This window comes from Nematolebias whitei, chromosome 10 (assembly GCF_014905685.2).
Source record: "Nematolebias whitei isolate Nwh7 chromosome 10, NemWhi1, whole genome shotgun sequence".
Classification (NCBI taxonomy): Eukaryota; Metazoa; Chordata; class Actinopteri; order Cyprinodontiformes; family Rivulidae; genus Nematolebias; species Nematolebias whitei.
The window spans coordinates 32,162,659-32,172,784 of record NC_056507.1 but is presented as its reverse complement, the minus strand read 5'-3'; the positions used below and the strand labels follow the sequence as shown (position 1 = coordinate 32,172,784).

The 10,126-nt window shown below is 39.8% G+C and overlaps 1 protein-coding gene across 1 annotated transcript; it reads left to right on the top strand.

Annotated features, from left to right (window-relative positions):
• The first annotated feature begins 2,968 nt into the window (after positions 1 to 2,968).
• On the top strand, positions 2,969 to 9,233 carry si:dkey-29p10.4 (E3 ubiquitin-protein ligase TRIM47). The gene is made up of 7 exons (XM_037682980.1): positions 2,969 to 3,209; positions 3,759 to 4,711; positions 5,143 to 5,238; positions 7,443 to 7,691; positions 7,769 to 7,791; positions 8,429 to 8,577; positions 8,689 to 9,233. The coding sequence occupies exons 1-7, from the start codon at positions 2,975 to 2,977 to the stop codon at positions 9,231 to 9,233; spliced, it is 2,250 nt and encodes a 749-aa protein (XP_037538908.1). The 5' UTR covers positions 2,969 to 2,974.
• The last annotated feature ends 893 nt before the right edge of the window (positions 9,234 to 10,126 follow it).

Sequence of the window (10,126 nt, the reverse complement as noted above, 5' to 3'; positions counted from 1 at the left end):
ACAACGTGGGCTAGACAGCAGATCAGCCTGAACTTAAACTTGGTGGAGGAGCAAACCTTCAGATGGTTGAAGGACAACAGGAGACATCTTCTTCTGTATCCTGATCTTCTGCAGACCTCAACATCAGTGTTGCCAGATTGGGTGGTTTACTGCTAAGTGGGAGGTTTTCATTCTGATTTTGCTGGGAACTGTGGGAAGCTTTTTGTTGGATTGTTGCATTTTGCCACATATTGTTAAATTACCTTGGTCTGTACTGATGTGCATTCATGTTCAAACTGTAAATATAACTATATATTGATTGGGTGGATTTTTGTGTGATGTGGCAGTTTTGAACAGATTTTTGGGCTGGAAAACCTTGACTCTATCTGGCAACACTGATTGGGGTGTCAGAGATGCAGTAACAGCCACACAGCTGCTCAAGGCAGAGAGATGGGACGTAAAGGACTTCACCATTTGAGCTGGAGGCCCAGGTTTGAATCCCATCTGGTGTAATTATTAATTTAATTTTCTTGTGACGGAAGCAAAACCCCATTGGTGGTAAAAATTCATTTTGATTTGTGGTTTTAAAAAAGAATGAACTGATTCTTGTAGTGCTGTACAAATAAATAGTAGGAGTAGGTCCTTATTTAGAAAAGTGTTGAGTTATTCTTTGTGAGAATGCTTGTGTATCATTAAAGAGTTTAAAAAAAAAAATCAATTTACTGTTTATTTTCATAGTTTTATCTACTTCCCATAGCTTGTGGTTAAGTAAGATGACAAAAGTCTGTGATGAACACTTAAATAACATTGTATTATCGATGTTGAAAGAATCACACAGCACCAAATATATGAACACTTCAGAGTAAACATTAACAAATCAATATATTGATTGTTTAAATCAATTTAAAAAAAAGCTCAAGACTTGACTGCATCGTCTCTGTAAACATGACATTTTAAAGTTGGGTTAATGTGCAAAAACAATTGTACTAATTAAAATTTACTGAGCAGCTGTGGCGTTATAGCCTCAAAACAGTTTGATGACTAATATTTTTACTAAAACTATCTTACCTGCTGTTGTGTGACACTTGCTGGGTAGTAGTTGTCCTTCCACTGATAAATCCTCAGGTGATGGGGGCCCATGTCCTTAGAGACAAAGGACTAAGGAGCAGGGGTCGTTCTCTGTGGGTCCATAAACATATTCATGTCCACTCGAGCTAGACTGAAACAAACGTACGGTTATAACACAAACTGACAGCAGTGCCTCACAATGTTTAGTCCCAGTGTGTAGTTTTCTACACATGTAGGTCACTGAACACCTAAAAGATCAGTCTGGCTGTAGTTCAACATAGTTTAACGTTGCTTTATAGTGAGTCTAACAAAAATGTCCATGAAGTTCAGGCAGAGTTTTAAAAATTCAGCCAGAGGACTTAGCAAAAACCCAGATGTGAGGCACAAAATACCTTTGAAAGTTGCATTTAAGGCAAACTATTTATCATTATTTTCAAGCTGTTCTGAATAAACCATTCGACTAAAACATGAAACATTATGCCTCAAATTACTAATTACAACTAAAAGTAAAAACATTATTCAAACAGCATCTAGATAAGAAGTGCGTGAATCAGCAGGCCATCTTGTGTAAAAACATTATCTGAGAAATATGTTTATTTTGTTAATCAAGCAAAATTCTATTTGATTACATTAACATGAAGATTTTACTGCAGATAGATAGTGGTGCTCATGGTGTTTTGGCCTTAACGTCTGTGTTACATAACTATTTTGTCAACACTATTATAAACACACTTACAAAATCTTTTTTTAAAGTGTCAAAATGAACTGCACTGAAACTTTGAGAGTGAAATAAGGATGGCAGTAATCAACTTCTTGTTCCCACTGAACTTTTAGTTCTACCATCAACCCCAAACTGACCTCTGATCCTTCAAACTGAGATCATTCAAAGAGTTATCTACTGCAGGTAAGATATTACCTAGTCGTCACCTCCACAACCCCCCACATCAAAAAACTGAACTTCCTCTTTAACTCACTCAAAATAACAATTATGAAGATAAACCAGCAATTAGTTTACCGAGCATCAATCTCAATGGACTAAATTTAATACAGAAAAAAAATGTAACAACAATTTTTTAAGACAACATTTAATAAAAACATGATATACTCGTCAGGTAAGAAGAAAGTTTTATGAGTTTTATAATAAGAAGGAAAGAATAAAAATAATGACAAAATATCTGGGTTTCCCTCTTCCACCAACATATAAATAATTACATTTCAAAACTCTAAATAATATTTATCCTTCAAATGAGTTTATCAGAAATAGAGAACCTGAAACATCAGAACATTTGTTTTATTTCTGTCATTTTGTGACGCTATGGAAATCCCTTCACGATCTTCTGACCATCAAGTCCATTAAGATAGACTCCATCGCCCTTCAGAATGTCTTATATAAATATGCATCTAAAACTAAAAAGATGAATACTTTGTTAATAACATTATCATAATCTTGAAATTATATATATATAAATGTATATATGGCAAATCTAAGCCGTTATGGGCTGTATTCATCCAAGAACTCCAGATGTTAATATTAGACAGTGCTAAAAAACCACAAGCAAAAATGTTCTCTGATCACTTCGCTCAGATAATATAGCCCTCTGACAAATTATTTTAGTAATTATGTAGAATGTTAGATAAATAGTTCTGTGTTTTGATTTCATCATATTATTTACTGTTTATCTGATAATAATAATTACTTAAACTTGAATTTATGCTGAATAATATGTTAATTTGTTTAAGTATATGTAGACCTTAGGAGGTATGACAGAATATTTTTGTTATATGTTTGTTCTGTTATGTTGTAATAGTTTAATAAAGTTAAAAAAAAAAAAAAAAAAAAGACTCGATCGTGGAGGAAGCGGGATTCAAATGTGTGGCCCCGCCCCCTTTGTTGCGGAAACAGAAATTAAACGTTAGCCAAAACAAAATGGGTGCAGCGCTGGATACACCGACGAAGTGTCCTGTCTGTAACGACATGACCAGGGACCCCGTCACCCTGAAATGTAACCACCGGTTCTGCCAACGATGTATCGGAGACTTGTGGAGCGTTACCCCGAGCGGACCGTTCCACTGTCCGGAGTGGAGGTGTAAAGCTGTGTACCAGACTCTGCCGTTTAATTTCATTCGGAAGCCTCCGGGCCGCAGCACTGCAGGTACACCGAGTTAATGTAGCAACACTGCTTTAACTGGCCTTCAAATTAAATCGAGAGACCTTTACTGTCAAAGTTTTACAGTTAGCTGCTAGCTTAGTTAGCTTCTGTTAAGGTGTGCTCACGCTGCTTGTCACGAACAATACAAAACAACTTTATTTATAAAGCACTTTATTAACAACATCGTTAGCCAAAGTGCTGTTACGTGAAAACAGAAACATTAAGGCTAGCACGCGGTTATTAGCCTGTAACAAACACAATTCTTAACCTGCTGACACGAAAAAAAAGTCAAATACAATTCACTCTTACAACGAGTTGACTGGACTTTACTCCCGAGAAAAAAATAGATGTGGAAAAAAAGAATGGCTTCATTCTAATGCGTACAAGACTAATACAAAATGTATTATTTAATGAAAGAACTTTTTACAACATTATTTGTTAGAATTTTACAAAGTCACACTTTTTATTGATTGTAAAATAAAATAACTTGATGGTGTTTATCTGTTGTAAAATTGTTAATTCTACCTGTTTTAACGGATTTGCTATGCGTGTTTTGTGCAGGCACATCCAGTAATACACAACACACTACACTTGACTCAGACCTGAGGAGGCCCTCAGTCACCGGTCGACTCCTTGGGAAGAGAAAGGCCAGCACGCCAGTTTCAGAGGAACATGTTGCAAAGCGAACAGCTGTGGAGTCTCCCTCTGAGCGGTCCGGTGACACTCGGTCTTCCTCCACTTCTCTGTCAGACAAACCCGGGCAGTCGACCGCCGTAGGGACATCTACAAACGCAGCTGACCCAGAATCGGTACAGTTTGAACGTGGTGATGGCACATCCAACAGTGAGAACTCTGACAGCAAAGTACCTCCAAGCGATGGGCTTCAAGACATCTCAATCACGCAGAACCAGCGTAAATCTGAATTACCGTCTGACTCTGACAGCTCCAGTGAAGTAGATTTGTGTGATACATCTTCCTCTGCAACCCCCAAGAAAGGTTTCTGTGTCACAGGAACCCACGTCTCACCAAAGAAACCTGCCTCGCCTGCCAACTCTGATTGCAAACCTGGGATCTCCACTCCAGGGAAAATTTCAAGCCCTGCACAGCAAGCCAGCAAGATACCTTTGATATTCTCCAAAAGTCCTGCAGCTGCTTCAGGATCCTCTAACCGTGTTGGCGTCTTCCTCACGCCAGAGAACAAGCACACAGGTCCTGTCTCTTGTCATTACTGCCCTAAAACTGAGCGTCAGCCAGCAGTGAAGACCTGTCTGGTGTGTGGAGCCTCCATGTGCAAAGAACACCTCCAGCCCCATCTGGAATCGGTGGTCTTCCAGAATCACACCCTGGTTCCTCCCGTGGAGGACATTTCACTCTGGAGGTGCCAGGAGCACCAGGAGATAAACCGCATCTACTGTCGACAGTGTGCAGTGTGTGTGTGTACTGTTTGTACTGTCATAGGCTGCCACCGCAACCATGCCTGCATCAGCATCAGGGAGGCGGAGATGGAGCTCCGGGTGAGTGCTGCTCTGGTGCAGTTTCATACTGTTCATGTGTGTTTCTTACTCTTTAGCGCATCGGCTTTTCACGCTTCAGTCTGAAATATCAGAGTCCTTGTGTGAGATGTAACCCATTATAGATTCCAGTTCTGAAAACCTTAAACATTAAGTAAGAACAACGCAATGTTATTTATGTTTTTGTGCACATTTTGTAGTTGAGTTGAACCTCGATTTAGTTTTATTAATAAACACTTTTTTTTTTTTTACAAAATAATTTTGTTATATAGTTTGAAGCCACTATTCTCATCAGACAGATGAGATGTTATTGAGAAAAGACGAATGGTTCTAACATGGTCCCCGTGCTGCAGTTCAAAGTATAAATGTGTTTAAAACTTATTGACATAAGAATTTCTGTATTATATTCTTAATTTTGCAAATGTTTTCCTCAGGCCAACTTGAAGGAAGACATGAAGCAGCTGCAGGATGCTGAACAGCAAGTGAAGAGCAGAGTGGCTGAACTCACACAGAAGAAAGAAACGTTCAGAGTAAGAGGAAGCCGTCCTTAATTTACACGCATGTTTAGCTTACACTACAACAAGATGTCTGCTCTAACTTGGGGTCACATTTATGTTGCAAATTACCATATTTTTCGCTCTATAAGTCACAGGTTTTTGCATAATTTGCATGCCTTGCGACTTATAGGCCGAAGCGACATTTTTATGAATTTTTTTCCCCCATATTTATATTTTTTGGCTGAGATTTGACCGTTTTCATTCATTCTGACTGAAAATATTGAACACTACCATTTTCAGCCGCCAGATGGCACTCGAGTAGTATGGCATGCCGTTGTGTCATACAGTATTCTAGGTAAAAGTGGCTATTAATGACACAATCGGCTTGGCACAGCCTGCCACCTTCGTCCAGCTCGTCTGGAGTAACCGTCAAATCAGCTTCATTTCACTGCACCGTCCCGGTGAAATGCAGCTAGTTTGACCATTAAAGTGCATTTATTAAGTAAAAGTTCAACAGAGACACATCTTTAATAGTAATAATAATAATAATAATGAATTTAATTTGTAACGCACTTTTCATTAACAAAAATCTCAAAGTGCTACAGAGTGCATCTTTGCTATAATGTCAGGCAAACAAATAATTGTTTTTAGGTACCAGTAGTTATCTTGTTAAATTTCTAAGAAATGCACATCGTTTCTCCTTCCTGATTAGGTCTGTCATGATAATAAATTTTTCTGGGTGTTTAATTGTCTCAGAAATTATTGCGATAAACGATAATATTGTTTGAAATTTGACAATAATTAGTAAATATTGTCAAATTTAAGAAGAAATGTTGGTCAATTTGTTTTATGCGTAGTACCTTTTTTGACCACTGGATGGCAGTATAAGACTGTTTGAACTGAAGGATGGATAGTGAGGGAGCAGCAGCATGTCTCTTTAAGAAGAATGGGAGGGAGGCCCCTTGATGTAACATGGGCTGTCTCTCTTTCCTTTTTCCAGTTCACAAAATGGCGGACGCTCTTTGTGGTTTCTTTAGCATATTTCATACAAAGCTTTTAATTAAAAAATTCAGTAAACAAGTTCTCAGCTTCTTTTTGCAGAGAAAAACAACTTTTTAGACAAAGGCACGGGTTACAACCATGAATTTTGGAGCTTTGACAAGACAGACGTTTTGTTCCCAAAGTTGGCCTGTTAGCTTAGCTCGTAGCTTAGCTTCTTAGCTTAGCTGCTTTTAACGATCCAAAAACGTGATTTTGGAGGTTAAAACTGATTTTAAAGAGAAAGGGAGGGGTCAGTGAAAAACACCGGTGTTGAGCTTTTTGTCATCCAGCGTCTTCAGTAGAAAGAGAGACATGAAGAAACAATAAAGTCGATAAATGAAAATGAGACCGATATTTTTAATTTATCAAGTGATTAATTGATTTATTGTTTATTGCGACACGCCTATTCCTGATTTCCTCCCTGTCTGCACACTCCCGGAGCACTGAGGCAGCAAATACTTTTGAAATGCCTCTGATTTGACTGTTAAAGTCCTTTTATTAAGTAAAAGTTAGACTGAGACACACCTTTACTATAATTCTGAGCAAACAAATAATTGTTTTTAAGAATTAATCTTGTTAAATTCTTGTTAAAGTCCTCCCATGCACACCCCCGTGGCAGCCAATCAATTTTTGGCACAACACCGGCCCACACTTCCGGGTTGTCATCAGTGATGCGTAACAAACGCAACGCATCAGTGGTGACACATAATAGATGCAACTTATACGGTAAAGTGACATATTTATGGATTTACATATTTGGACTGATGTGACTTATAGGGCGGTGCGACGTGTATGACGAAAAATTTGGTAATCTGTGTGCTTAGATAAAAGTACGTGACCTAGGATTGTATTTATTTTACACAAATGAAATCAGATACTGTTCTTTTAAATATATTGTTGTATGAATTGAAGAAAATGATCCAGATTTGTGATCAGCACATGAACATTTACCCTCAGTATCTGATGTGACCCATCTGCTGAGCAATAAGTAAACAACTCGGCAACTCAACATTTCCAGGAACTGTTTATCTTCCCTGCACACCCACATGAAGGAATTTCCCCTGTTCCACCTGGATTATTGAGCATGCATCAGGAAATGTCCCCTGTTCATAACAGCCTTAACTTTAGGTGTTGATCAAATTACCCGTTGAGATTTTATCATTAAGGGTGCTTGCTGTTTTTTGTTGTTTGTTCAGGTAGTTTTAACTGAAGCACAAGAAGGAGTGAAGCAGCAGTACAGAACCATCAGAGAGGCTTTGGAGCAGGAGGAGCAGTCAGCTCTTGAGTGTGTGATGAAGGAGGAGAACAGGGTCCTGGGGAGTCTGGAGAAGGACCTCTGCATCCTCCAGAGCTCCCTGCAGTCCATCCAGAGCAGCCTCCACACTCTGGAGGGTCTGGCTGATGCCAGGGGAGAGCAACGTGTTCAGGATCAGGCCTTCATCATGGTCGGTTGGGTTCTCAGAGAACAGCTTTCTCTCTTTACAAAACTTTCATTGATATTTTCCCATTTTTGACTTTGCAGGAATACAGCAGCGTCTCTCAGCTGTAAGTTGTTTAATGTCTGCTATGCAAAATGAAGAGTTAGCAGTTTGCTAGCTAAAATAAAATAACAGTTTGAGTTGATGCAATACATGAAGAATACTTTCCACATGCATTGATCTAATTTTAGAAATGATCTAAAGATCATGACCATGATCTAATTTTACTTCATTAGAAAAAAATAACATTGATACAAATTCTCTTAAGACACGCCTCCTCAGAGTCAGTGTTTATATAGCAGAGTCTGAACATCCTTTAATATATATATATATTCTTTATTAAATGATAAGTGGCTCACACTTATAGCACTTTTGTAATCTCCAGGTTCTGCAAAGCACTTTACAGAACTTCTCATTCACCCTGCTCTGCTTCCCATTAAATACAAAACACAGCACTTTAAATCTCATACAACAGTATAATCAGCATATCAGAGATGTTGGTGTGTTCAGTGTCTGACACGTTGAACCCCTGACCGTGTGATTGGAAGACAACCGTCCTAGCCACGCCCTGCTTGACCCAGTGTTGAATATCAAACAGATACAACTGTATTGTTTCGTCACTGCAATATTTCAGCCTGTTTTTGGACAACGAGCAGTAATTCTATCAATTCCAATACTGTGTTTTGACTCTGCTCTTCCTCCAGCGATGTGGGGAATATTGTAGAGAAGTTGAAGGGTCCAGAGGAATTGGACCATGCTAGACTCAGCTGCCTGGAGAAGTGGACAGAAAAACGTCTGGATGCGGTTGTCATCACCATGCCTGGCAAAGACAGAGACCTCTACAGACTCCTCTGTAAGACGCTTGTAGCTAATTACGCTGATAGAGCGCCTCAAAGCCCTCCTGTGTTCAGCTAGTCTGCATCTTTATGTCTGAATACTCTATAACTTTGTTTTCTGTGTGCAGATGGCACCGTTCCTGTCTTGGATGCAGATACAGCCCACTCGAAGCTGCAGCTGTCTGCAAACAACAGGAGGGTGGTCTACAGCGACTCCCAGCAGGCTTACTCAGAGCACGAGGCTCGCTTCAGCTCCTTCCCGCAGGTTCTGGCCTCCTCTGCCTTGGAGGGAGGGCGCTGGTACTGGGAGGTGATGGTGTCCGCAGACGACGGCCGCTGGAAGGTGGGGCTCTGCGAGAGTCAGATAGAAAGGAAAGGCCAGAAGGACAGCTCTCGCCTGGGGTTCAACAGCTCCTCCTGGTGCCTGGCCTATGACCGAAGGAAGGTGGAAGCTCTGCACAACAAGGAGTCCGTTTCTGTGAAGGCAGACGGGCTGCAGAGACTGGGAGTGTTCCTCGACTTTGAAGAGGGCAGTTTATCGTTCTTCAGTGTGACACCAGGGGGCAGTCTCGCTTTACTTCATTCTTACAGGCAGGAGTTTTCAGTCCCTTTGTACCCGGCGTTCTCTGTGTCTAAAACTCACCTGACCATCTGTGATCTGTTCACATCATAAATGAACAGAGGTGGTTCCTCACCTCTCGTCAAAACTTACAGCACAGATAAAAACTCATGCCTTTTAATGCAGTTCAGGATCTTCTTAAGATTGTTGAAACCAAGTAAATATAGTTGAGAATGATTTCATGTGAGTTTTATATAATTTTTTTATAACTGGACTTGTACATAAGTCTGAATGTACGCAGCACTTCAGACATGAGACTTTAAGGTATAGTGTTGATGATTTTAAACAATTTAAACTTAGATTTTGTTTTATTTTTTCATGTTTTTAACATTCCATTTGTTTCTTCATTTAAAAAAAAAATCTTTACTGTGTCTGTTGCTCTGATAGAGTGGAAATAAAAATCCAGTTTCTGTAGCAAAAGTCTAGCCATTTATTCCATTTTGCAGGGACTCTTCTCAGTTGAGTTCAAACAGAAGTGCAGGTGTGGGTGATGTTTCCCCTGAACAGGTGCTAACTTTGAACCGTCTGCCCCCACAGCCTGGGAGCTCCACTGTCAACAAACAGCCTCCGACTGCAGCATCACGGCTGTAAACATAAAGTTTAAAGCTCATTGTTTCTGACGGGGGGGATCTGTGCTGCTGGTGTCATTGAGGAAGATGTTTACCAGAGTTCCTCCTGGGTGATGAGCAGCGATACACAATCCCACTGCAGTTTTAAACTTATTACAGCATTAATTGCAGCATTTCCATAAAGATTTTATGGAAAGGGAATAAAAGCTCTCAGGTCAGTTTTCATTACAGAGTGCATCTTCTCGAAGGCTCCTGTTTGGCATCATTTCAAGCAGTTAGTGGCTTACATGTATGCAGGTGCACTGTTCAACCATGGCAACAATTTCACACTACACCACCTGATCCTAAGGTAATCACAAACCTTTTGCTGTCGTTCTT

Bases quoted from the DNA above. Each gene is read 5' to 3' on its own strand.
- si:dkey-29p10.4 (XM_037682980.1), top strand. From the start codon at position 2,975: ATGGGTGCAGCGCTGGATACACCGACGAAGTGTCCTGTCTGTAACGAC. The intron at 4,712-5,142 runs GTGAGTGCTGCT...TGTTTTCCTCAG, and splicing joins AGGCGGAGATGGAGCTCCGG to GCCAACTTGAAGGAAGACAT. The intron at 7,692-7,768 runs GTCGGTTGGGTT...TTGACTTTGCAG, and splicing joins AGGATCAGGCCTTCATCATG to GAATACAGCAGCGTCTCTCA.